At 40.4% G+C, this 24,757-nt stretch overlaps 1 protein-coding gene across 2 annotated transcripts in view; it reads right to left on the bottom strand.

Moving 5' to 3' along the window:
• Positions 1-24,757, bottom strand: part of NUP205 (nucleoporin 205) — a 92,676-nt gene that overhangs the window by 33,121 nt on the left and 34,798 nt on the right. Inside the window, exons 15-28 of one of the 2 annotated variants that reach the window (XM_089680674.1) lie at positions 24,428-24,637; positions 23,058-23,157; positions 21,517-21,654; positions 19,479-19,668; positions 17,105-17,225; positions 16,868-16,949; positions 15,058-15,222; positions 14,582-14,706; positions 12,439-12,553; positions 11,016-11,165; positions 8,999-9,073; positions 8,409-8,566; positions 8,246-8,326; positions 6,841-7,032 (exon numbers count right to left, since the gene is read on the bottom strand). In XM_089680674.1, coding sequence (XP_089536800.1) covers positions 6,841-7,032; positions 8,246-8,326; positions 8,409-8,566; positions 8,999-9,073; positions 11,016-11,165; positions 12,439-12,553; positions 14,582-14,706; positions 15,058-15,222; positions 16,868-16,949; positions 17,105-17,225; positions 19,479-19,668; positions 21,517-21,654; positions 23,058-23,157; positions 24,428-24,637 — 1,902 coding nt within the window. The remainder of the gene's footprint in view (positions 1-6,840; positions 7,033-8,245; positions 8,327-8,408; positions 8,567-8,998; positions 9,074-11,015; positions 11,166-12,438; positions 12,554-14,581; positions 14,707-15,057; positions 15,223-16,867; positions 16,950-17,104; positions 17,226-19,478; positions 19,669-21,516; positions 21,655-23,057; positions 23,158-24,427; positions 24,638-24,757) is intronic. The other variant, XM_089680673.1, reaches the window with a different exon arrangement.

Here is a 24,757-nt window from a genome sequence, read left to right as displayed (position 1 = left end):
ATGGAGGAAATTCCAGGAGACAGGCAGTTACTCTAGGAGAGCTGGACAGGGCCGTAGAAGGTCCTTAACCCATCAGCAGGACCGGTATCTGCTCCTTTGTGCAAGGATGAACACTGCCAGAGCCCTACAAAATGACCTCCAGCAGGCCACTGGTGTGAATCTCTCTGATCAAACAATCAAAAACAGACTTTGTAAGGGTGGCCTGAGGGCCTGATGTCCTCTATTGGGCCCTGTGATCATTGCCCGGCACCATAGAGCGAGATTGGCATTTGCCATTGAACACCAAAATTGGGAGGTCCGCCACTGGCGCCCTGTGCTTTTCAGATGAGAGCAGGTTAAGCACACAAATAAATGTAAAAAAGAAAGGTAAACACTAACAAAAACAGAACAAAAATATATATAGTAGGGAAAACAGTAGAAACTTGTGTAGATGAAAAATAAAACTGCAAAGTTTTTTTCTGCAACACAAATCTATTGCTGAAATCCGCTGAAACGTAAGGATTCAAGTGAAAATGTGATGAACAGAATACAGGTGAAATCACAAAACAGTGACCCCTAAATCAGGGGTATGTGAAATAGATAGTGTACAAGTGACATAAATAATATCAGGAGGAAGTCACGTGTTAGCGTGACGCAATGCATAGGATGTGGTGACGTAATTTCCGGCGCGGACGCCATATTGGGACTCCAATACAATCCCATGCAAGTACACCCACAGCATGTGGTTTAAGGCTTATGTAATATTCATTACATGTGAGTGGGCATTTGATTGTTTCTTTTATTAAATCCATGACATTATCTATTTCACATACCCCTGATTTAGGGGGTTACGGTTTTGTGATTTCACGTGTATTCTATTCATCACATTTTCACTTGAATCCGTAAGTTTCAGCAGATTTCAGCAACAGATGTGTGTTGCAGAAAAAACTTTGCAGTTTTATTTTTCATCTACACAAGTTTCTACTGTTTATTCATTTATTTTTTCACTTCCACCTATCTGTTATTATGTTCACTGTGAACACTTAAATTTTGGGAGCATTTCCTATAGCAACTAATCAGTTGCAGGATAGAGTTTGTGTTGCTGTATTTGTATCACTGAGGTTTGGGATCCTCAGTAGGATGATATCACGATTTTTTTGGGCACAATTCAAAAAAGAATACATCTATCTATCTATCTATATACAGATATCTATATATATATATATATATATATACATATATCTATATGTATACACACACACATATATATATATATATATATATATATATATATATATATATACATATACACACACACACACACACATACATACACACTTTGTAATTATGTGTTTTGTTCACCCATAGTCACCTATTTTATTTCTAGTAGTGTACCTAGGTTACACATTTTTACTTTTGGGTGGTATTCATTATTATCCACATATTTTGATGTTTTCATGTGCATTCTATTCAATTATTTATTTATTGAGGTTTTGTGTATATTTATTTTACAAGTTTGTTCACTGTGTGGGGTATAAATATCACAGGAGTTTATCACCTAGAGATAGCGCAGCACCAATTAGACTTCAATTTGTCATTTTCCATCAGGTATATGGTAAGGTGTTAGCAGCTTTTTAGTTTAATGCAATAGGGGACCCAGAGAGTGTGAGGACCATACAGATATAACATCTCTATCGTATATGTGTGGACAGCATGAACAACTGTTTACTCCACAACAGGTGCCTTTAAATTGCAACCAATGAGAAGGAGTTCTACCCTTGCTAGAATATAAACTAGGAGACAAAAAAAAAAAAAAAAAAAAAAAAGAAGATCTACCTAGCGTGATGGCTCTGCGATATACAAATTATATACCTTTCGACAGTATTTGTGCATAAGTGGCGTCATTAAACAGAATAGGTAAGTATCTCTCCACTATAGTCTTGATTTTATTAAATTGCACACTATATAAAAGTGAAAAAAAATCAGGAACATTACTATTCTGTGGAATTTTGTTTTTATCTCTTAACAAATCAGCATGAGATGTGCCCTTAGCAATAACAAAGGCTATATTCAACATAGAAGTGGAATAGTCTCTGGATTCAAATCTCTACAACATTAACCCTGCTTCTTCCTCAAAATTAGTGCCGCCACTGTAGGCCCAGCATAGCCTCAAACTGTCTAACAAGGATATTCCTAATAATGTGGCAAGGATGGCCGGAATCAGCTCTCAACAAGACACTGCCGGCAGATGGTTTCCTGTTGAGTTTAGAGGTAACGTGACCATATTCCATGCGCAGGGTGAGCAACAGAACCAACTTGTGCAGATTGAGGACTCACTCGAGATCCTAGAGGGTCTTGATCGTAATGTGATGGACAGGTTGCGCTCTAAGTCTGAAGCAGATTGAGGTTGCAGGAACAGCTTGACCATGTACCCCACAATCAAGATCCCTACAAGTACAGGAGTGCCAACACGGGGGCCAGGACCTTGGTGAAGGCCAGCAGAGCAGAAGCCAGGCCAAACTGGTAATGCAATTCCCCCGTGGCATACAAAAAGAACCTGTGATGGGAATGACAAGTGGGGACATGAAGATAGGCTTCCTCAATGTCAATAAAGGTCAAAAGATCCCACTGATGCTACGATTCTACGAGGTTATGATTGAGTATACTAACTCCATGCAAAACTTGTGCACTTTCAGGAAGGAGTTCAGGGACTTTAGGTACAGAATAGGATGAATTCCATCCTTCTTTGGAAGGACAAAGAGGTTGGAATAAAATCCACTTAACTGTTCGCAAGTGGACCTGGGGCTATGGCACCCTGATCCAAGAACCACAGAACACAGGCCAGCTAGACGCTGCGGAGAAGGGCAGAGGTTGGAAGAAAAGAAAGGATACGGCAGCAGGGACTATCATCTATCTTGTAGCTCCTGTCCCAAGCAGAATAAAGCCTGTAAAAAGAGGGGAAGAGAGGAAAAGCGAAAAAAGTGGGGAGGGAAGGTTACTACCACCAAAGAACAACCCAAAATAAATCTTCCAGCTCTTGACAATCGCATCGATACCATATATGTGTTATTTGTTGTTTGTACCCTTAGTACAGCCCAGAAACAATAGTGCGCATTTTGTTTTTTGTTTTTTTTAACATAAAACACACTAACACTGATACCAATGAAAAAAAAATTAAAATAAATAAATATCCTGACCTTTGACCCTGACCCAACCACTAACCCTGGCACTGAACTAGATCAAACCTTGATATCGGTATTTTTTTCTTTTCTTTTTTAATATTTATCCCAACCACTAACCCTGGCACTGAACTAGAGGCTATCACAGAGATCATGTGACCCAGAGATGGGAGTCCTGGGTCCCGATCTTTAAAATGACACCCCGGTCTTTGTGCTGGGAGCGTGCTGTGCGGCATGCTCCCAGCACAAAGACAGGTTTGCAAATATGTGGCCCCATGGAAAAAAGCCCAGTTCTGGGAGGTCGCATATTTGTGCGACGTCGGCACGAAGGGGTCAAGTTTAAGTTGCACTAGCATCCTGCTCCTGAAGGTGGCGACATTAAATCCACCTGTGATAGGTTCAGCTGTGATCTTCAATGAATGATAGAGAAACACCCCTATCCTCCAGTCATGCCCTCAAAGCCAGCAACTATAAAGTAGGATGGAAGACCCTGCAATAGAATGTGGCCACTCTGAAATAGCCCTAAGTTTATTAGGCAACAGATTTACACTGTCTGCATACCATGTTCTTCATGGCCAAGTAGGTGCAATCAGAATAACCAAAATGCTCTCAATCTACCCTGTACAACAAGTGATATAAAAGCTGCAGTGGGGGGAAAGCAGAAAAACTGATCCCAAGGATTCACTGAGGCATCCACCGCAAACACTTGTAGTGTAAGTAAGGGGTCCATTCTCCTGGATTCAACTACTGATGACTAGATCAGATCCACATCTTCCGAAGCAGGGCAACTTCTTGTGCCTCCTTGATGATCACAGCCATGGCACTGTCCAACTGCACTGACTAGCTGCACTAACACTGTCTCTTCAGTTCCACGTCAAAGTGATAGGTCAATCATTGCGGTCATTTGGAGTGAGAGTCACGTTACTTCGTATCCAGAAGTAATAGATATATTACTTGCTGCCAATGGCTGAATGGATAGGTAAAGGAAAGAAGTGAAGGGGACTGCTTTCCATTGGGGAACTGTATTTTAAGCGAACCTGTTATGGTGAACGGCATGGGCAAAACACAGGTGGTGGGAGCGGAACTGGTACTGTCCTACCTAGTAAGCTTCAGCATGATTTAAAACTTCATTAAAGGCTACCTTCACCTCTTACACCATAATAAATCCGTGTTTAGGGTGTAACATAGTGCCAATTGCCCTCCTCCCTGGTACAGTCATGTGATCAAGCAGTATCTCTTGGAAGAAGTCAGCAAAGATGGTGTTGATGGGTGTAAACAGAGAGTGAGTTTATGGATTCACTGTACATACAGCGGTCATGTGAGTTATGTCGTAAGTGATATGCTGAGTTTCAAGAATTTGTCTTGTGAGCCTCATTTTATACGGAATAAACTATAGAGTTTTGGATTATATTACACTATTGGAAGAGCATTTTTTTCCCTTACACTTCATGAGCCTATTTATTACACTGAAAGTGGAGTTCAGAAGCAAAATAGGTCTGGATGCTGTTCTAAAGTGCTTTTGCCTATCTGGAATATGAAAGGCAATAGGATCTGGTGAATTACACTGGATGTGGACTGGGTCATTGGTGGTAGTCACTGAAGTCACTACTGGTGATATATGTTTAACCACTTGCCTACTGCACGCTTTTACCCCATTCCTGCCCCGGCCAATTTTCAGCTTTCAGTGCTGTAGCACTGTAAATGACAATTGCGCGGTCATGCAGCACTGTACTCGTATGAAATTTTTTCATACAAATAGAACTTTCTTTGGTGGTATTTAATCACCACTGTGTGTTTTATTTTTTGCTAAAACAAATGAAAAAAGACAGAACATTTTTAAAAAAAAGTTTTTCTTTCTATATAAAATTTTGCAAACGGGTAATTTTTCTTCTTCACTGATGTGTGTTGATGAAGCTGCACTGATGGGCACTAATGCACAGCACGGAAGGGCACACATTGGCAGCACTGACAGGCACAGATTGACAGCATTGCTGGGCACTTTCGGGGCTGCACTCATAATCAGTGTATAGGTCTCCTTTCAGACTTGCCGGTTATCGGCAGTACTTTCCTCACACTGAGAGCGTGAGGAAAGTACTGCCGATAACCGGCAATGTATTTACATGGTGATCAGCTGATCACGTGGTAAAAAGGCCGCTGTGATTGGCCCTTTACCATGTCATGTGATCAGCTGTTTCCAAAGGACACAGCGATCGCACAAACTGTCGGATGTGCGCTGCATAGGGCACTGTTCTGGGAGGACAATAGGATGCCCTCCCAGAACTGGACGACTGCGCTGTAGCCATCATTCAGCTATAGCTCAGTCAGGAAGTGGTTAAAGTGGAAAGAAGACACAGGAGTGGACTTTGTTTATAAAATTATTTCAAAGTTTCTTGGGACTGAATGCACTGGACTCTTCTGCTTTGTTTAAAATGTTAAATTTTTTTCACTTTTTGTTTAGCTGTTTATAGGTTTTTCACAGCTCTAATAGTGATCTGAGCACTATATTGTTTGATTACTGTATGATATTTGTGGTATATAAACATGTTTTCCCTGAGGATTATGTGTTGAAAGCAAAAAAAAAGTGTATCAAAGTTTGTTACATATGGAGCTGTGTAGCCGCAGACCAGTCAGGGTGACCATGATGACCTGTGTCCACAGCCGATAGCGCATACAATTGCCTTGAGATGAGCAACAATGAGCATCAGTACTGGACCACAGAGCAGTGGAACAAGGTGGCCTGCTCTAATGAATCAGGTTTTCTTTAACATCATGTGGATTGTTGGGTCCGTGTGCATCGGTTACATGGGGAAGAGACGGCGCCAAGATGCAGTATAGGAAGGAGGCAAGCCAGCTGAGACAGTGTAATACTGTGGGCAATGTTTTGCTGGGAAACTTTGGGTCTTGTGGATGTTTCCTGACATGTAGAACCTACCTAAACATTGTTGCTAGCCGAGTACACCTCCATGGAAACTGCATTCTCTGATGCCAGTGGCCTCTTTCAGCAGGATAATGCTGCCTGCCACTTCATAATGGGTCAAGAATGGCTTGAAGAACACAAGTTTGAGGTGTTGACTTTGCCTCCAAATTCTCCAGATCTCAAGTTAATCAATTATCTGTGCTGGAAAAACAAGTCTGATCCACAGAGACCCTGCCTCTCAAATTACAGGACTTAAAGGATCTGCTACTGATGGCTTGATGCCAGATACCACAGCAAACCTTGAGAGACCTAGTGGCGACCATGTCTCAACAGGTTAGGACTCTCTTGTTGGCAAAAGGGGGACCTACTCAATATTATATGAGTGGTTATAAAGTTATGGTTGATCGGTGTAGAACTTAACTAATTTCCTTTTTTAATTTCATCTTAAAATTCTTAAATAAAAATCCTCACTGTCTTCTAATGACAGACAGAAGCAGTGCATCCAGATGCCCCCTTCCTCCTTGCATGTCATAGTCCTTTCCTCTGTCTGTCTGAAGACTTTGCAAATGCCTTGTAAAGGCTTGTGTGTGTATTTTGTTTTTTCAAACAGCAGAGGGGGAAGGGTTGTAGTAGGGAAAAAAGTGCAGTATTGGAGTGAAAGCCCACTAAATTGTGACTGGACTAGTGAATGGTCGCAGTGCAATACGGATATTCACATCAATTTAGCTGAAAGATGCCAAGATAACACCCCTCTGCAAAACATACCTTATCATGTACATCCTGCAGCAGGTCTCGGATAATCAGCTGTCTTTGCTCAGCCGGAATCAGATCCTGAGGACAGGCTGTCAGTATGATCTCCACCAACTGTCTCCAAGACTCCAGGACATGACGTTTGGCATGGAGACATTGTAGGAGTCGGTTCCTCTGGACAACAAACTGCAGGATAGTATTTATTTCCTGGGGAAAGAAGGAACATAAAAGACAATTTAAAGGAATATACACCTAACTACGAATATACATAAAAAGGGTAACTGTTTACTAAAGGGTTACTACCAAGAAACTTGCCATGCAGAAAATGCTGAAACCCAAAAAGGAGATAAAGAAAATAATGCTATGAGGGATTTTTGTCTCTCTGGCTCACCTACATAGAGATCCAAGGATGCAGGTTTTTAATGTATTCATTTGTGGCTTTTGGTGGACCTCAAAAGATTCGAGCCTTTTTTAAACTATATAACTATATTTTGTATATTTTGATGTTTTACACATTGAATAACAAATCAGCAATCTGGATTTACAGCACTGGAGTTCTGAGCTTGGTTCCTGCCAGGAAACAATCTATATGTTATATATATATACATATATACGCCAAAAGTTTTTGGACACTTAACAGTCACACCTGTATGAGTTTGTTGAATATGGAGTTGCTCTGCTTCCCTTTGCAGCTTTATTTTTTTTTAGATGTACTACCTAATCGATAGTGAGGGCCTAACTGATTGGATACAAATAAATGAATGAGTCTATAAAACACACAGTTTATGCACACCTGATGGTCAACCCTATATGAGCTTGTTGGACACCCAACATAGCCATTAAATATGAAGTTGACTCTCTCTTGTGATTAGAACAGCCTCCACTCTACTGGGAAGGCTTTACACAAATTATCGGAGTGTCTGTGGGAATTTGTGTTCAATCAGGCAAAAGAGAATTTTTTGTTGTTGAACAAAATACCTGGCTCATAGTCAGTGTTTCAATGTATCATCAATTTTTGTAGGGTTGAGGACAGGAATTTATGCAGGTCACATTATTTCCTCCACAACAAACTCACCAAACCATGTCTTTATGGATATGGCACAGGGGCACAGCCAAGCTGAAACAGAAAAGGCCTTTCCCTAAACTGTTCCACAAGGTTGGAATCACACAATTGTCTGTAATTTCTCTGTGCTGCAACATTAATCGTACACTTCACTGGTAATGTGAAATTTGGAGGAGTGTTCACTTCACTGCTATCAGTTGCCATACAATGTTTGCTCTCATAAAATTTGCAGTGGTCTCTGCCCAAAATAAAACATACTGGAAGCTCAGTTGTGTTCTGTTCAACAGGCAATACTATACAGTAAGTATCACTGCTCTAGAACATTAGAAGCACTTGTTGGCTAACCAGATAACTTACCTCCATGATTAAAGGTCTCTGCCCAATCGCTGCCATTCCCTGTAAGGCATTAACTTCTGCCAATAGAATACGCTGGAGATGCTGGCAAACACAGACAAATTTGTAAATGAACATGTGACACACCTATTATCACTAACAGTTCCGAACAGAAAAGCTGCCTTACCCTGATGCTGCAAACTGTCTGCCCTTGGCGGTTCTTGTGCTCGCAGTTAACCATGACTTGCTCTATCTGGCTGCGGTCAAAGAAATCCAACTGTGGCAGCTCTGGGATCTCCTGGCTGAAGTCGATTGAGTCTAGAATGCTCAGAATCTTTCTACGGGCTACATAGATAATGATTGGGAAAATGCAAGTAGACTAATCAGTAACTTTACAAGCTCTGCATGATCATATTTGGACATGTCATAACATAAAGCAACAGTATGTTTTTTCAAAAAAGTGCCATTGTTTATAAAATTTAAAAGCCATCCTTGAGATCTGGTTCAGTGACTTTGCCATGGGTGAGATAATACTGTCCAATCCGCAGTAGGCAGGAGGAAGCATTTCCTCAGTCTGCTCTACCCTAGTGGCTTTTGCTGCAATACTCGCCTTTAATCTGGAGTGAACCCCTTCTCCACCACTCTGGAGTTAAAAAATGGCCAATGTTATCCAAAGCACTCCGTGTGAGCCTAGACGGTCATAGACATACCCCCTGAAATATCTTTTTTGGTATAGTTTTACAGTAAGAGGAAAGCACAAATCTTTTTTTTTTTTACCTTTGGAGGTGGTGTCAAAGTGAAGAAAAGCACTAATATTTCTGCTTTCATCTTCCATTCCCAATTCACCGTCTGCTGTTTGAACAAAGGGAAAAATTACACAAAACTAAGACACCATTGCAGAACTGTACTCAGTAACTTAACCAAGGTCTCAGCTTTCATGACTTTACATGGAAACTGCTAGAAAGCACTTTCAAGTTCTAAATCGGCTTGTAACTGTTCAGCCATACATCTCTATGCTTTGGCAGAAATCAAAACTGTCGCTGTAATGGAATAGATGTGTCTAAAAATTGTATACCCATGTGAGGGCATGCTCCTGAGCAGGGCTATGTGCGCCCACAGACAAACCGGACACAGTCTGGCTTGGCCACACCCCCACTGTCCCCTCACAGGATTGCACTGACTGCAGGAGCTGCTCTCAATGTGTCCTGGGAAAAGAAAAAGAGAGCCGTTTGGGGGGGCGGGGGGTTGAGGCACATACATTGGGAGGTTTCGTAACTTGATGCAGAGAATGCATTAAGGTAACAAAAAAACCTTTTGCCTTTAGAACCACTTAAAATGCACACCAAAAGATTGCAAACACTTCAATATTGCAAGTTAAAAATAGTGCATGCATGCACACTTTCAAAACTAAGCGTCTGAGGCTTACTAAAACTGAAGAGTGCAAAAATCTGTTGCAGCTGTGCATGGTAGCCAATCAGCTTCTAACATCAGATAGCTCAATTAATGTTTGACAAAAAAGCCTAAAAGCAGATTGGTTTCTATGCACAGTTGCACCAGATTTTGCACTCTCCAGCTTTAGTAAATCAACCCCTATAAGTCTTGTGCATTTTCCAGAAGATCTACTTAGCTGCTGTACAGGTACAGAGCAGGACCTAGGATTCACTATGACCTCTTGGACAAATCTCTGCTAGGTGCACAGCCCAGAGATTATAGACTTTTCACAGGTCCGGCTTACTATGTTCTTATGCTCCTACATTTACATAATGGTCAGCAACCATCACTGCAGAGAACAATGTGTTCCCACCCAGTCCTGCCCTGTGTTCTACCTTTTCAGTTGATGAACAGTTCTGTTTGGTAAAACAAGTAACAACAAATGGCCAATAAAAGGGCAAGAGAGTGAGGATTAGGGTGGGGTTAGAACTGCCCTATTACACAGCCATTTCCTTGAAAACAATGACATTTATTCCCACAAGGAACTTCCTCTGGGTAAATGATTACATCACATCCCCGAGAAGGTAGCACCACCTTCATCACCTTCCACCATTGCTAATTAACAGCCTATCCAAGGTAAAATATGAGGAATTTAAAATATGGATAACACAAAAGCGAACACAGATTTGCAAGTATGCACACAAGCACAAAAGTAACTTGCAATTTTAGAGTGTCTGCATTTTCAAAAACACGCTTTAGTTCTGCTCTAACCCCTTTTTCAGCCAGAGTCATTTTTGTATTTAAAAAAATAATAATTTTAGGCCTGAAGATTGTTTTCAGAAAATATATAATGTTTTGGGAATGCAGACACCCTGGAGAATAAAATAGTGGTAGTTCCAATTTTTTATGTCACAAGATATTACCGCAAAGGTCTAGGCATCGCAAAATTTCAGCAAAAAATACACTAAAATTAATTTAAGGGCACAGAAATGCAATCAATTACTCAATTTTTTTTTGGTAAAATATAAAAGATAAGGCTGCACCAAATAAATAAATACAATCACACCAGTGAGGAGGGAGCAGGGGTCAGCTATTCGCTCTGTGTGTCTTATAGATAAGAGAGGTAAGAATCCAGGACCGCCAGTGGGGGACCCGAGAAGAGGAGGATCAGGGCTGCTCTGTGCAAAACCATTACACAGAGCAGGTAAGTATGACATGTTTGTTATTAAAAAAAAAGAAAAAATCTGAAACTTTAGTATTACTTTAATAATTACTCTATAAAAAATATACAGTATATGTCAATCCAGTGCAGAATACCAAACAAGGCAAAGAATAGTCATCATTCTGTAAAACCGGGCCTCACCTGCAAATGGTCGCACAGGCATGTCATTCAGCAGTAAGCTAAGCAGCCTATGTGTATGGGAGCGCTGGCGGTTCAGGGATGTAATGCGCAGCTCAATAGATGCTGTCTTCATCAGCCAGGACATCTGATTCAGAGCAGCGATCTCATGTTCTAATGAAGGGGGAAAAAAATTATTTATAATCCCCACCACAAGCAAATGCCAACTTCTGGCAAAATGGATGGATTAAAAAAACAATTACATTAGGAAGTACCATGTTAAACTGTGCTTAAAAAAAATACCTGCCAGAAGAGGTTTTTCACATACTGCATTTTCTCACTACTACTACTACTACATTTTAATATATCTAAACCTAACAAAAATATAATATTTTGCAGCTCACAAGTCCTTATATGTGATGGCTGCTTTAGTTTTCCTTTTTCCAGGCAAGAACATTTTTTGTAAGTACAGAAAAAAAAAAAAACCTGTGTCCATTAGAGTTTGTCTGATACGTCCTGTGAATTAAACAGAAATCTCAAACAACCTTAGCAGCTTTCTCAGCTATCGTCTGTAAACTACTAAGCTACCACCCTTTATGTCATGCAAATGAGGAGGGGGGGGCAGTTTTATTCTACATCAGGAAAGCGGCCCAGGGTGACAACACTGCTTCACTATAGATACATCTGTGTGGTTCAAGGCCAACTCAAAGAGACCCCAATCCTTGTGCCACCTTTTCCACTTAATTATTTATTTATTTCAGGTACTTATATAGTGCTGTCAATTTACACAGCGCTTTACAAATATATATATTGAACATTCACATCAGTCCCTAACCCTCAAGGGGTGTACAATCTAAGGTCCCTAACTCACATTCATACATACACATACTAGGGCCAATTTAGACAGCATCCAATTAACCTACCAGCATGTGTTTGGAGTGTGGAAGGAAACCGGAGTACCCGGAGGAAACCCACGCAAGCACAGGGAGAACATGGAAACTCCATGCAGGAGGCGCCATGGTTGGGAATCGAACCCATGACCCAATTACTGCAAGGCAGACGTGCTAACCACTAATACTCGCCTCTCTAGAAATCCTGTTATTCATTCCCTGTAATGGCTGTGGAACACCCAATGCTTCACAGAACATGGCAGCATATAATTAATCACTAGGTCTGAGCACATGATGGAGAAGGTGACACCTCTTTCCCTGAACTTTGATACCAGCCACCATCTGGTACTGTGGGGACACCTACAGCAGAGGAGGTGAAGTATAAAGCAAAGTGGAACACTGCTAATTTTCAGGAGGAATTCAAGAAAAAAAAAAGAAAAAAAAAAAAGAGTACATTTTTCTGCATACTGCTTGACAAATCTTCACTTGGGAGTGATGTCCAAATCAAAAACAAATTCATTTAAACCACAAAACACTTCCAGCACCCATGAGCCTACCTGCCACAGAGAAAGGCAAGTGCTGCAGCTGGGTAATGAGGAAATCTTGGCTGGTCCGGAGATAACGCAGTGTTGGGCCAGAGGTATCGGCACAAGCACATAGCTGGTAGATCACCTGAAATGACAATGCAATGTACCGTTAACCACTAGAGCAAGCAGATCCTTCATTTTCTGAAAGGACTAATAGCTTTAAGCCAGCTGGTTCCATGACACTTTTTTCCCTACCAGCACATTTGGCTTAATTTATCAAGGTTTTAGAAATAAATGTGGGCTGCCCTACTGTATAAATACTATCTTTTCGATGCTCCCTCTACCACCCCCAACAGTGCAACAACATATATCAGCAAATGTCCACATATGAGTCCATATATAGTGCTTTTCAATATATAGTGCTTTTTCAAACGTTGAGGACTATTCCACTTTGCTGATTATTCAATCCAGGAACCTCAAATCAGGATACCTCAAAAGAAATAAACTCAATATAGTGCATTATCATTACAACAGAGAAAAACACTCGTGAAAACTAAAAGTGATTCCTCCTAAACTCCCACCCGTGACAAATCAGCACTCCAAAAAAGTGATTTAGTGCAACACTCCACAACCAGTGTCACCATCCAAATAGACTAAATACCATTACCCTCTCATGGAAAATCACATGCATCCAAATGAAATAGTGCCCTCTTTCTTGTGATATAGAATACCATTACCCTCTTCCAATGCAGACCAAGCAAAAACTCCTTCAAGGCAGTCCAAAGATTCCCCCTCTCCGGAAGCTTCCTACTGCTTGCATAAGCAGTAGGAAGCTTCCGGAGAGGGGGAATCTTTGGACTGCCTTGAAGGAGTTTTTGCTTGGTCTGCATTGGAAGAGGGTAATGGTATTCTATATCACAAGAAAGAGGGCACTATTTCATTTGGATGCATGTGATTTTCCATGAGAGGGTAATGGTATTTAGTCTATTTGGATGGTGACACTGGTTGTGGAGTGTTGCACTAAATCACTGTTTTGGAGTGCTGATTTGTCACGGGTGGGAGTTTAGGAGGAATCACTTTTAGTTTTCACGAGTGTTTTTCTCTGTTGTAATGATAATGCACTATATTGAGTTTATTTCTTTTGAGGTATCCTGATTTGAGGTTCCTGGATTGAATAATCAGCAAAGTGGAATAGTCCTCAACGTTTGAAAAAGCACTATATATTGAAAAGCACTATATATGGACTCATATGTGGACATTTGCTGATATATGTTGTTGCACTGTTGGGGGTGGTAGAGGGAGCATCGAAAAGATAGTATTTATATTTTGTTTACACTTTCAAGGGTGAGAGTGATACTTTTCGTAGGGATATTTAGAGTTTGCATTATATCTGCCCTACTGTAGCCTATCAAACTTAAAATTCTCAAACCTTAAACACTGTCCCGTTGTCCATTCATGGCAAAGTCCTGACACTTCATAAACATTTTTACAATTTTTCTCCCCCACTGCTCCTACTTCTGTTGTAGACGCCAGCAAAATCCTCCACTGCTTCTTCAGTCACACCCGCCACCAGCTTGTGGGGGCGATTTACTGTAATTCAGTGTTATTTTGGCCGGTGCTTTTAAATAAATCTCTTGGATTATTTGAACTATTTGGAGTGCTCTTTTTTTATATAATTGCAAGAGATAAGAAGTTATTGATTGCTGTGATAGGGATAGCAGCTGGTACCTTGGTCATCCAGTATAAAGATTTATACATACACTAGCAAGATTTACCTCTGAAAATTCTCCTAAATAACCGGATAAGCACTGTGGTTGTGTCATTGATGAAGAGTGAACCACAGGAGTCTCACTCTTTTGTTAAAGCACAGCACAACAGATTTAAAGATTTTGAATATACTCTATATACATTATAAGCTTTGGAACATTATATATACACAGTACACTGTGTGGTGGCAGTTATTTCACAGAAATGCTGCATTTATTTAAAACTGTAAAGTGCCATCCTGCTTCTAAATGGTTGCTGTCAGGGAACAAAGACAGTCCTCACTAGACACCTTGGTAAATGGAACCCAATCTTCACAGGGAGCTCTATAGATGAGATCCCTGTCAATCAGAAATTGGTGAAACTGCCATTAGGACAGAAGAGTCTTCACAAGTTCTTTTTGTCATACCCGATAACACAGTTCTGCCAGGTGTGGGGACTCTTTGACAGCAATTGGTCCTGTTCGTCCATCAGTCCCTTTCTTAAGGATATCCAGAATAGAGTGAAGACAGGTTCGTGGGCAGCCCAAAACACCTGCAAATCAGTGTAAGCAGAAAATCATTTTTAAAATACAAAACCAAATAGATTAATAAAAAAAAGAGTTGAAAATTATGAGAACTCTCTCTATAGACTGCTGAAACACTGTAATCTAGGCTTGTCATTTTTCTCAGAAGTAGCTCTAAAATTGTGGCTTACAGAGCCCCCTTGAAAGTCACTGTTACATAAAACAGTTTTCTGCAGCCAAGAGTAAACAGTTGGCAATTAAGGCATAGACAAGTACCTGCCCATTTCCACTCTTTCCACCCAATTGCTTTTAACCCAGGATGCCAAGACACTCGCTGGATGCATGTTATCAAGCTTTCTTGGACTTGCAGGAGAACATACCAGAATCCTGAAGATTTGTTGTATTCACTGGCTTCTTCAGCTCAAACCCTAGCAGATAGAGGGCCAAGTTTGGTGGTTTAATTTCCAAAGAGGTAATCAAAAGGTCCAGGATGTGAATTTTGGTTTTGTACTGAACAGAGGCCTGCTCACTTTCCTGTTCAGATTCTGAAAGGCAGAATTGATTGAAACATCTTAAAAAAATGAATGCACATGACAATTCAGAAAAAAAACACATCTGTATTTTGTGTTCTGAAGACTCTTTTATGCGACAACACATTTCTAAGCGGATGTTAAACTTTTCTGGCCAATACCATAGGTGGGTCGCTGTCTGCGTCTAATCCCGTACCTGGTGCAGACTAGTAAGCATGCAGTGATGTAATGGACTACCAGCAAAACATTGTACGCGTGCCATTTCTCGCAATATAGGAACGTGCACAGCGGGTGGACAATACTACCACAGCATCAGGAGGCTATGCTTAACACACTCATGCTATTACAGGAAATGCAATGAGATAGCTGAAACCAACAGGATCACCAGGTATTAAACTCAAACAAAAAACGTATTAAACTGCAGTTCACCAATTTTTAGATGTAGTGAATACATTCATTTTCTTTTTCTTTTTTTTCCCCTTTATTTTCACCTGGTCATCCAACCAATGCTTGTGTTATTTTTCAATTTATGTAACAGACAAAGCTGTTCACAAAGTGGCAGTTAGAGGGTTGACAAACCATTTAAAAAGGGATGCTTACAAATGATCAGCTTTAATTAACTGATGTAAAACCTTTATTCCAAAAGGAAAAACCTTTTACTGGTCTTATAAAAGATTTAGATGGAGTTCAACTTCAGTTTGTTAGTTAGGTCAGTCTAAATTTGCTGACAATGCTGCTGCCCAAAAGGTGTCTGTTTTACAGCTTCATCCAGAATGCAGACATCCTAATACAGGAAATGTGTTACTGGCCAAATCACCAGGTGAAATAAGAGAAAAAAAAGGGCAAAAAAAAAAGAAACTAATATATCTAAGGATTGTTAACCAGTTAAACTCTGCCCTATAGTGGGTTTACTGCTACAGGGCAGACTCCCTGCGTAAAATCACGTATATGTTCACATGATCCGCACTTCTGCCGGGTTCACAGCGGTGCTGTGATTCGGTACAGCACTGATCACTCAGCAGATTCAGGCCAATGATGTTCGGCCTGAATCTATCTGCTGATCGGCTGTACAAATCAGAGCTCAGCCTGTGCCTGTGTTTACATTACACAGGCACAGTAAATCATGCAATATTCTCTCCCTGGACCACATTCTGTTCCTGAGAGAGAAGAAAGCAGATCCACTGAGTCCAAGCCGCACACTTTTACAGTAAAAGCACTGCTAGGTCACATTTAACCCCTGATCGTCCCCCAGTAAAACCTTTCACGCTCCACTCCGCTTATTCATAGCAGACACAGCCCATTCTCCTCTATGGGTGGTCAGATGTAAACCGAACACCTGTCTGTTTACACCCTGACTGCCACCCAATCCAATCAGCCCAGACGGAGGGGAACAGATGCCCCAGTGGTATGTTTTTAAGGTATCGGATTGGATGTAAATTAAATAGACATGTCCGTTTACACCCACCGCTTCACAGAGAATGGAGGATGCGACTGAGTCTTGAAAAATGGACAGACCACTAGTGTGAAAGGGGCCCAAGACTACTTTTTTTGCCTAGACATTCTCTTCAACCCATCCCTCAGATACATAGGAATCATTAGTACAGAAAACCTGCGATAATAATGAAGGGACAAAAAGCAACCACAACCTTGGTGCACTTACCTTCCATGGGATTAACAGCTTCCTCTATATCTTCGTTGTCCAAACATTCCACAAAACCAGCCATTAGCTTCTGGCTTATATTCTGCCACAAAAGAAAGAAAATTCAGGCAGATTTACAGGGAATGGACACTCCAAATGTCTGAAAGGTGTCAGTTTCTAGTAAATACTTTAAGCTTTCCAGTTCAAAGACTCACATAAAACTGGCCAGCAACTAGTGCTGCAAATATTTATTTCTACCTGGTCCTGAGTAAAATCTCCCACAAGCTTGGCTTGCATGTTGACATTACAGGATATACTATGCAGAATCTTGGAGCTTTCAAAGGCCAGTTCAGGGTTGCTGTTGCTGTGATAAAGGTACCTGAGAAACAGATGAGGAGTATTGTAAACTCATTAACAGTAGTTTGTGAACTTCTGTCAGACCTAGAAGGTTCTGCATGTTAGAGATTGGTGTGCACTGCAACAGAAGCTCTATGAATCTCTGATCTTTAAAGCTGAACTCCAGGCAGATATAAAAAGGACACAAATGAATGTAACTGTACTCATTAATGCATCATTCAATTTATTTTGTTAAATGCATGCAGTTTAGGTAACTGAATATGACTTTGTATCAGTCTCTTGTAATTTCTGGTACAGCAAAGCTCAGACTGGGAGAGGAAAAAATAGAACAAAAAGCATATCAGTTGTGCTGCAGTGCTCAGTGATAGGAGAGTAACAGAGATGAGATCATTAGTCCGCAACTTCACCTTTCTCTGCTTATTCACAGGCACATGCACATTTATCCATGCATTATGCTTTTGAAGACACAGCAAAAAATACATTTTGATCTGCCAGAAATAAACTCACCCAAATCTTGTGGGCTGACAACACAAAACATTTTTGTGGACTGAGTGATGTCAGTTTTGCCCAGTGTCTTTTGCTAAACTACTCAACCACCCTTACTCTCAGATCTCTACATCATAAAGACTCATGATTCTGTGTTTCAAGATAAAACATGAGGTGTGCAGAAGACATGAGTTTCTAAAAAAGGTTTTTCTATTTAATAAACAGATATGAAAAAAAAAAAAAATATATATATATATATATATTTTTTTTTTTTTTTTTTTTTTCTTTTTCTCCCAATGATACGTGTGGTTAAAATGGTAGAAAAATAGGAGAAGTTCATTGTCAGGGTTTACATACAATAACAGCAACAGACAACAAAAATCAAGGCTCTTGCCTGCTGAATAGAGCTGCACTGTGAGGAAGAACTATGTAAATCTCAATACTGAACAGCCAATACAAATCCTCTGGCCAGTAAAGTGTATGTAAAACCCAAAACAATGAATATCTCTTATCTGCGCTCTTTTTGTCTGCTAAATATACCATTGAATATACAATTGTATTTTGGGTTTTTTTTAGTTATATCTGTTAAAAAAAAAAAGTGCACAAGAAGGGGTTATGGAGATTAAGAGGGGGAGAGGAGGTCTGCTCTTTGCAATTTCATAACATCATATATCAAATAGTGACTGTGCTAGCAAGATAGAAAAAACCTGCTGATGATTCAGGCTACTAAATCTAATAGAATACACACAGTTCAGTCACAAGATATTAAAAGTTCACTTTGCACAGGATGCAGCTTTTTCAACGCCAGCGAGACACCAGACACTGTAAAAACACAAATCAACAGAGAGCAAGCGCAAACCACCCTAGTGTAATTAATCCTTATATTAAATAAGTCACAATATGTTATGCACTCATAAAATCAGATGCTTAAAGACTAAAAGTGCACACCATAAGGTGGTTTGGGCTCTCTCTCTGTTGATTATGTCCTTTCAGAAATGAAGTAGACAGGGCTGACAATGCATGCTTTGGAATTTAGAACCAAACACATATTAGGGGAATTAATAGATTGGAACAGGCATAAAACCTGCGCCACTCTTCTAAACAGACAATGGAGCAGATCCTGCTCCTAATTAAAGTGGTTGAGAAGGTAAAAGTTTTTTTTTACCTTATTGCATTCTCTGCACGAGTACCCACCAAAAAGAAGCGGTTTCCTATGGTGGGCACTTGGCGGAGGGGAGGAGCCAGGAGAGGAGGATCAGGGCTGCTCTGAGCCAGACACGACATAGAAAACTGTAGAGCTGGATCATGTAGAAGATTGATAACCCCTGAATTTGCTAGGGTTAATAGCCAGGGAAAAGGAGCTATTTCATTCCTACAGTATACTGAAACCCTTATTGTCTAGGGCCAGAACCCAGGCCAGTTTCTACTTCATTCTGAAATAGAAACTGGTGCAGGTGGTGCAGATAGACCTGATAAAAGCCTATATGCTTTGTTAATGTGGCGCACATGACTTATGCAAGTTAATTTACTTACTGTGTTGTCATGTTATCAAGTTTTTGTCTGTACTTGCAGCATACTTAAAAGAAAACATGGGGAAATGTGCATATATTACAGAGATGTGTTTAATAAATTTTACAGTGACATACACTTGAAAAAAAAACACCTCCTGTATATGCATTTCATATTTGTATTTAGTGGTTTGCCTGAAGTTCAGCTTTAATGCAATTACTATTTTTTATCTATCTGAACAGGTACTACGAAAACAATGAAAAGTTACTCCCTGGCACACCTTGCAATATTCACCACATGATCCGCCTTCTTTGATCGGAGGTTTATGCCCTGGAGAAGCTGTTCTAGAGGAGTGACAATGAGGGAGAGGTGGCTTTCCCGCAGTAGGTCCATGAAGAGATTCTCTTTCTGTAGGGCAAGGTTCAGGATCATGAAGCAATAGGCCGCTGCTTTCTCCAGGTGCGTCTTACCTAGAAAGCATAGGTGGGGGGGAAGATTTTAAAATGAGCTCAGGGACCTGGTACACATGAGCAGTATGTGAGACAACATTCAGCTACTCCAGCCTCAGGATGCTTTTGGAATAACTATAATGCAATTAAAAATCTTACGCCTACTTTTCTTAGAAAGAAAACAAAACAAATATATAAATCCAAATGCGTGAAATCCTCACATACTATGGACCTGTGGTGCTAGCATTCAGGAGTATTTCCTGATTCACAGATACTCATATTTCTCCAATGATACCCTACTGCTCCCTTTTCCATCATATGGGGAAGCATATTGACCTTTTCCTATGAAAAAGTGCTTGTGTGCAGACCTAGAAGCCAAACATTAGGTCCAAACACTGTCACATACTGAGGGGTGAAACTCTCTCTAGGGTCCAACACTGGATAGACCCTGGTTATTTTGGTAGTCGCTCAAGAGGTGGACTGGCAAAGGGCTCTGAATTAGTAAAGTGACATTTTCCCTTTAAAAAGGAATTCATAGAGGTTTTGTAGATCGTTATTTATTATGGTTGGGACTAGCAAAACAGGACAGATGGGTGGCGAGTGCCAAACTTTGCTGTTTTAAAAGCAATAAAGCCTCTGGCAGAGTCTTGATATTTCCAGGAGTGTGGAATACCTGTGTCTCCCACTGCAGTTCATATACAATGGTTCCTCCTGCCAGCCCCTATGTCGCTACGTGACTCCGTAGTTGCTAAATGCAGCAATGGGACACCAAGCATGCAGCAGGAGACAAGGAGAGGCAACACTCCAGGAAATGTCAGATGCTGAAAACTTTCCCAAAGGATGTACTGTTTGAAGACTGCAGAAACTGGACCTACTAAGTACCTAAGTAATACCTAAATATTCAGAGTCTTCTATTGCCACCTTAAATCATTGCATTTACATTTGAGAAGCATCAGCATCGCCTAAAATATCAAGTCAAAAAGCTGGGGGGAAAAGAGTAGTTGCCAAAAAAGAACATCCCAACAACATGGATAGTCTGTGTCTTTCTAAACCTCAAGCACCCAGGAGGTGATATGGGAAGCCAACAATGCTTTTTACGTTCTGCTCTACAAAAGATAACACCCGCAATAGTTTTGCATTGTTGGCAATGAGCAATTTTCATGGTTCAGACCGACTCACCTATAAAGTTTAGAGAAATCAGTGGAGAATGTGCTTTTAAGTTGAAAGTGTTTCTCAGTTTCAGTAAGGATGTCTTTAGACAGCCCATTAAATGAGAAAGAGGAAACTTAAATGATGACTTCCAAAATGCACTAACCCACAGCAAATCAATTAGGCTGTTGATTGAAATTAACCTTGTGGCTATAGTCTACTGCACTTGATGCACTACAATTTTACTTTAATGCACTTATTAAAGTGAAAATAAAGGCAAAACATATTTTTTTCCATTTTGGATAGAATAAGGGAGGATTATAATCCCTGTCAGTTTGTTCGCCATCTGTGTCACATTGGGGAGAGTTTCCTCCACTCCATCCCATATCTAAAAAAGGAAGTGAGAGGAAATCCCTCCAAAGTGAGGGAACCCTGGGGTGTCACCAGAACTAGTGTCCCAATTGGAAGATTTCCCCTCCATTCCTGTTCTAGTGTCAACCCAGAATTCGAGATTTTCATTTACTTTCACTTTTAAAAATAATGGTAAACAGGGTAAATCTAAGAGATGCACAGACAGCAATAAAATGCTAACAGGTGTTCTAATCCTTCTTCACTCTATCCAAAACTAAAAGAAAACTGAAAAAAAAAAAAAAAAAAAAGAAGAGGTTTGCCTTTAGTGACAAATTTCATTCAATGAATCCATTTATTTCTCCATATTACCTGGAAAAGGAGAGTAGGTGTCCAACTGTGTAACACCCTCTTCCAGCAGGCTAAGGCACAGTGACAACATATGGGAATCATTAAGTAGGTGATGCATAAGGGTGAAACCAGGGGGCTTAAAAGCAGCTCTCTCTTCCCCTGAAAACAAAGTGAAAAGCTTCAATGAATGTTGAATACCAAACATGCAGCTGTCAAAGAAAAAAAAAAAAGTTCAGTTTAATTAAACGATCAGCCAACTCAAAACTTAGGTTTCATATTTGGCAAATACTTAAATCATCCACGGATTTCTCTCCAACTTACTCCAGTAAAGAAATCTCACCTTTTAATTCCAATTCCACAGCTGAAAGCATAAAATATGCTAGGGTATGATTTCTCCACGAAAGAAAAACTTATAAAGCTGGCAGGTAATTCGGCATACCAATAAAAAGACATTGGGGGTTAATTTACTAAAACTGGAGAGTGCAAAATCTCGTGCAGCTCTGCATCGTAGAAAATCAGCTTCTAACTTCAGCTTGTTGAATTAACAAATTGAAAGCTAATTGGTTTCTATGCAGAGCAGCACCAGATTTTGCACTCTCCAGTTTTAGCAAATCAACCCCAGTGTCTTAAATATTAGTTTTGGGTGCACAAATTCAAGTATGCAGTTAAATTAGGACTTTCATCCTGGGTTCACACTGATGCTGTCCGGAATTTGCAGCGTTTTCTGTGTGAATTCCGCACCACATCCGAATCGCACCCCGTTCATGTGAACTGCTGCGTTCATGTATGTTAACACCCTAAAATCGGTCTGCAAAACGTGGTGCGATGTGCAGAATTGGATCGCATAGGTGTGAATACCCATGCAACCCAATTCTAGTGCGGACCAAAAAAAGGTTCCTGCACCTTTTTGGTGCGGGTGCAGTGTGATTAGAGCCATACAAAATGTATGGCTCCAAATTGCACCGTACACAAATCGCATGTTATTTGCACAGGAATGTGGTCTTGTTCCTGTGCGAACCACATGTGATAAATGTGAACTCGGGCTCAAAATCAGACTCACCAACCAGCTTCTCATATTTTAGACTTCGTGGCTCCTTTGTTCTTCATGGTTTAGGTGAGATGTCCTGTAATTCTAGGAAGGTCTGATAACACTGAATGAAATTACCATGCAGCCAAGGCAGACAGCACAGTAATTTACAAGCTGACTGGATTTCTGGTAGGATCAACATGCTTTTTTGCACTTATTGAACAGATATAGCAAAACACTTTCACTGGTATATTTACCAGACCAAAATGTAACAAATAATAGAAGTTCATGGTTAGGGTTAACATGGACCCATGGCTTCATCAGATTCCCTGCTAGCGGTGAGAAGAATGGAGATGTCATGTGGTTGTCACAGACTCTAGGGCACCCAAGGCTTGCTGCTTACAAACCAGGATTTAGGGTGGGGATAGGTTTAGCTTACCTTTAGCCAACAAATTATTAAACCCACATGATCCAAAAAAAAAACATATACAAATCACTGAAAGTCTTTACCATTGAGCAGAAAATAGACACAAACCTTGCATCTCCACATATTGGTCTACAAAATCCTCAGGCTGTGGTTCATAATCTCTGAGGAGCTTGTAAAAAACATCAAGCACAGCTTCTGCTACCTCCCACTGCAAAATTCAATAAAAACATTAAAATACACAAGCAGGGTGCAGACATAGCACTTTTACATCTGAAGCTATCAATGTGTTTGTATGTAGAGCCAAAACTTTAGCTTTGGATATAATAAGGAAGTGTTGAAACCCTTCCTGGGTTTCTACTGCTATCTGTATCCCCAGTTGAGAAAATGATGGGAAAACCAAAATTTTAGAGATATCACCAGACTAGGCATAGAAGGGAAATCTTCCAATGGGGGAAGTCAATCTGGGGAAACCTGTACGAGATTTCCCCTTGCTATGGAAAGGTGGAAATGTTTACTTTCTGTTTTGATTCTGGGACAGTAAGTAAAGGGAGATGTCCCCCTCCCCAATCGGACACAGACAGATTAATTTAAAACATGCACACCACAACAGAGGTCTTAGACTATGTTCACAAGCTAAAATGGGAAATGATCACTTTTGATATTTGCAACTATGCCATAACAAACTGTAGATGCCATAACCGAGTGTTTACAGTGCGTTTGTTGTGTGTTTCAGAAGAAAAAGTGAATAAAAGGCAGTTGCGAAGCATCAATGCCTGCCAAACTCTGCAGGCACCGTTATTTTTTTCTTGTCACAATGCACTACAATGCTATTGCTACCATGCATACAGGTAAAACTTCAAATCTCTTAGCTATGAGCTTAAGAAACTTCACAATATTTGTTTTTTCAAAGTGAAGCCCCCCTGCAATATAAATTTAAAAAAATAAATTTTCCTATTCACCTCTGATCTTTTCTGGCACTGCAGGGTCTGTCAGTATTTTTGCCATGCAACAATTCCAAGGCTGTTAGATGCCTGTGCCCCTGCCAAATGTTGTGGTTCCATTCTCCAACCTCTATGTCACTACAGAACTCAGCAGAGAGAAAAGCAACACCAAGCAGCACAGAAAACAGGCATCTACCAGAATTGACAAACACCAAAGATACCGCTGGAAGCTGCAGTGCTGGAATGGAGTGTAGGTAGGAGACATGAGTCTTGAGTTCTGTACAAGAGCTCTTTTTTCTTTTTTTATAAACAGGGAGGCTTCAGCTTGTTCTTTAAAGTGACCCTGTCAGATAACAGACTGCAGATTACCAAATAAATACAGCAAAAATGATAAATTTAATGCAAACCATAATACACAGCGGTTTTATAATACAACCTGGAACACATGCAAACTCCTAGGAATTGGTAGAAAGGGATAAACAGTGGCATAATATAAGCAACATTCAAGATGGCCTGTACAATCCATTCACAGTGTACCTTTTCTGCAGCCCTTCTGTAAGCTCTAGTGTTGAAACGGAGGAAGACAGAGTCTCTGAGAAAATCCAGGTATGGCTCAAACCCAGGAGGTCGCAATCCAGCTCCCAGGTTGGATGGAAAAGAGCTCTCCACCAAGGTGCCAATGAGGTGGCAGAAGGCTCGGGTGAGCGGGTACTCCTCAGCACGAGACTCAATTTCATTCAACTCCACCTTGCCAAAGAAACCACAATTAAACCAAAAATTGCAACACTTTCCTGAAGTTCATGATGAACACTTTCACCTCTCACTTCTTAAATATCCTCTTCATCACCCAGATTCAAAATTCTAATA

This window comes from Staurois parvus, unplaced genomic scaffold, assembly GCF_062004578.1.
Source record: "Staurois parvus isolate SC_StPar_1 unplaced genomic scaffold, SC_StPar_1.0 ptg000249l, whole genome shotgun sequence".
Lineage (NCBI taxonomy): Eukaryota > Metazoa > Chordata > Amphibia > Anura > Ranidae > Staurois > Staurois parvus.
Note: the sequence above shows the minus strand (reverse complement) of the source record. Positions and strands in the feature narration are given on the sequence as shown.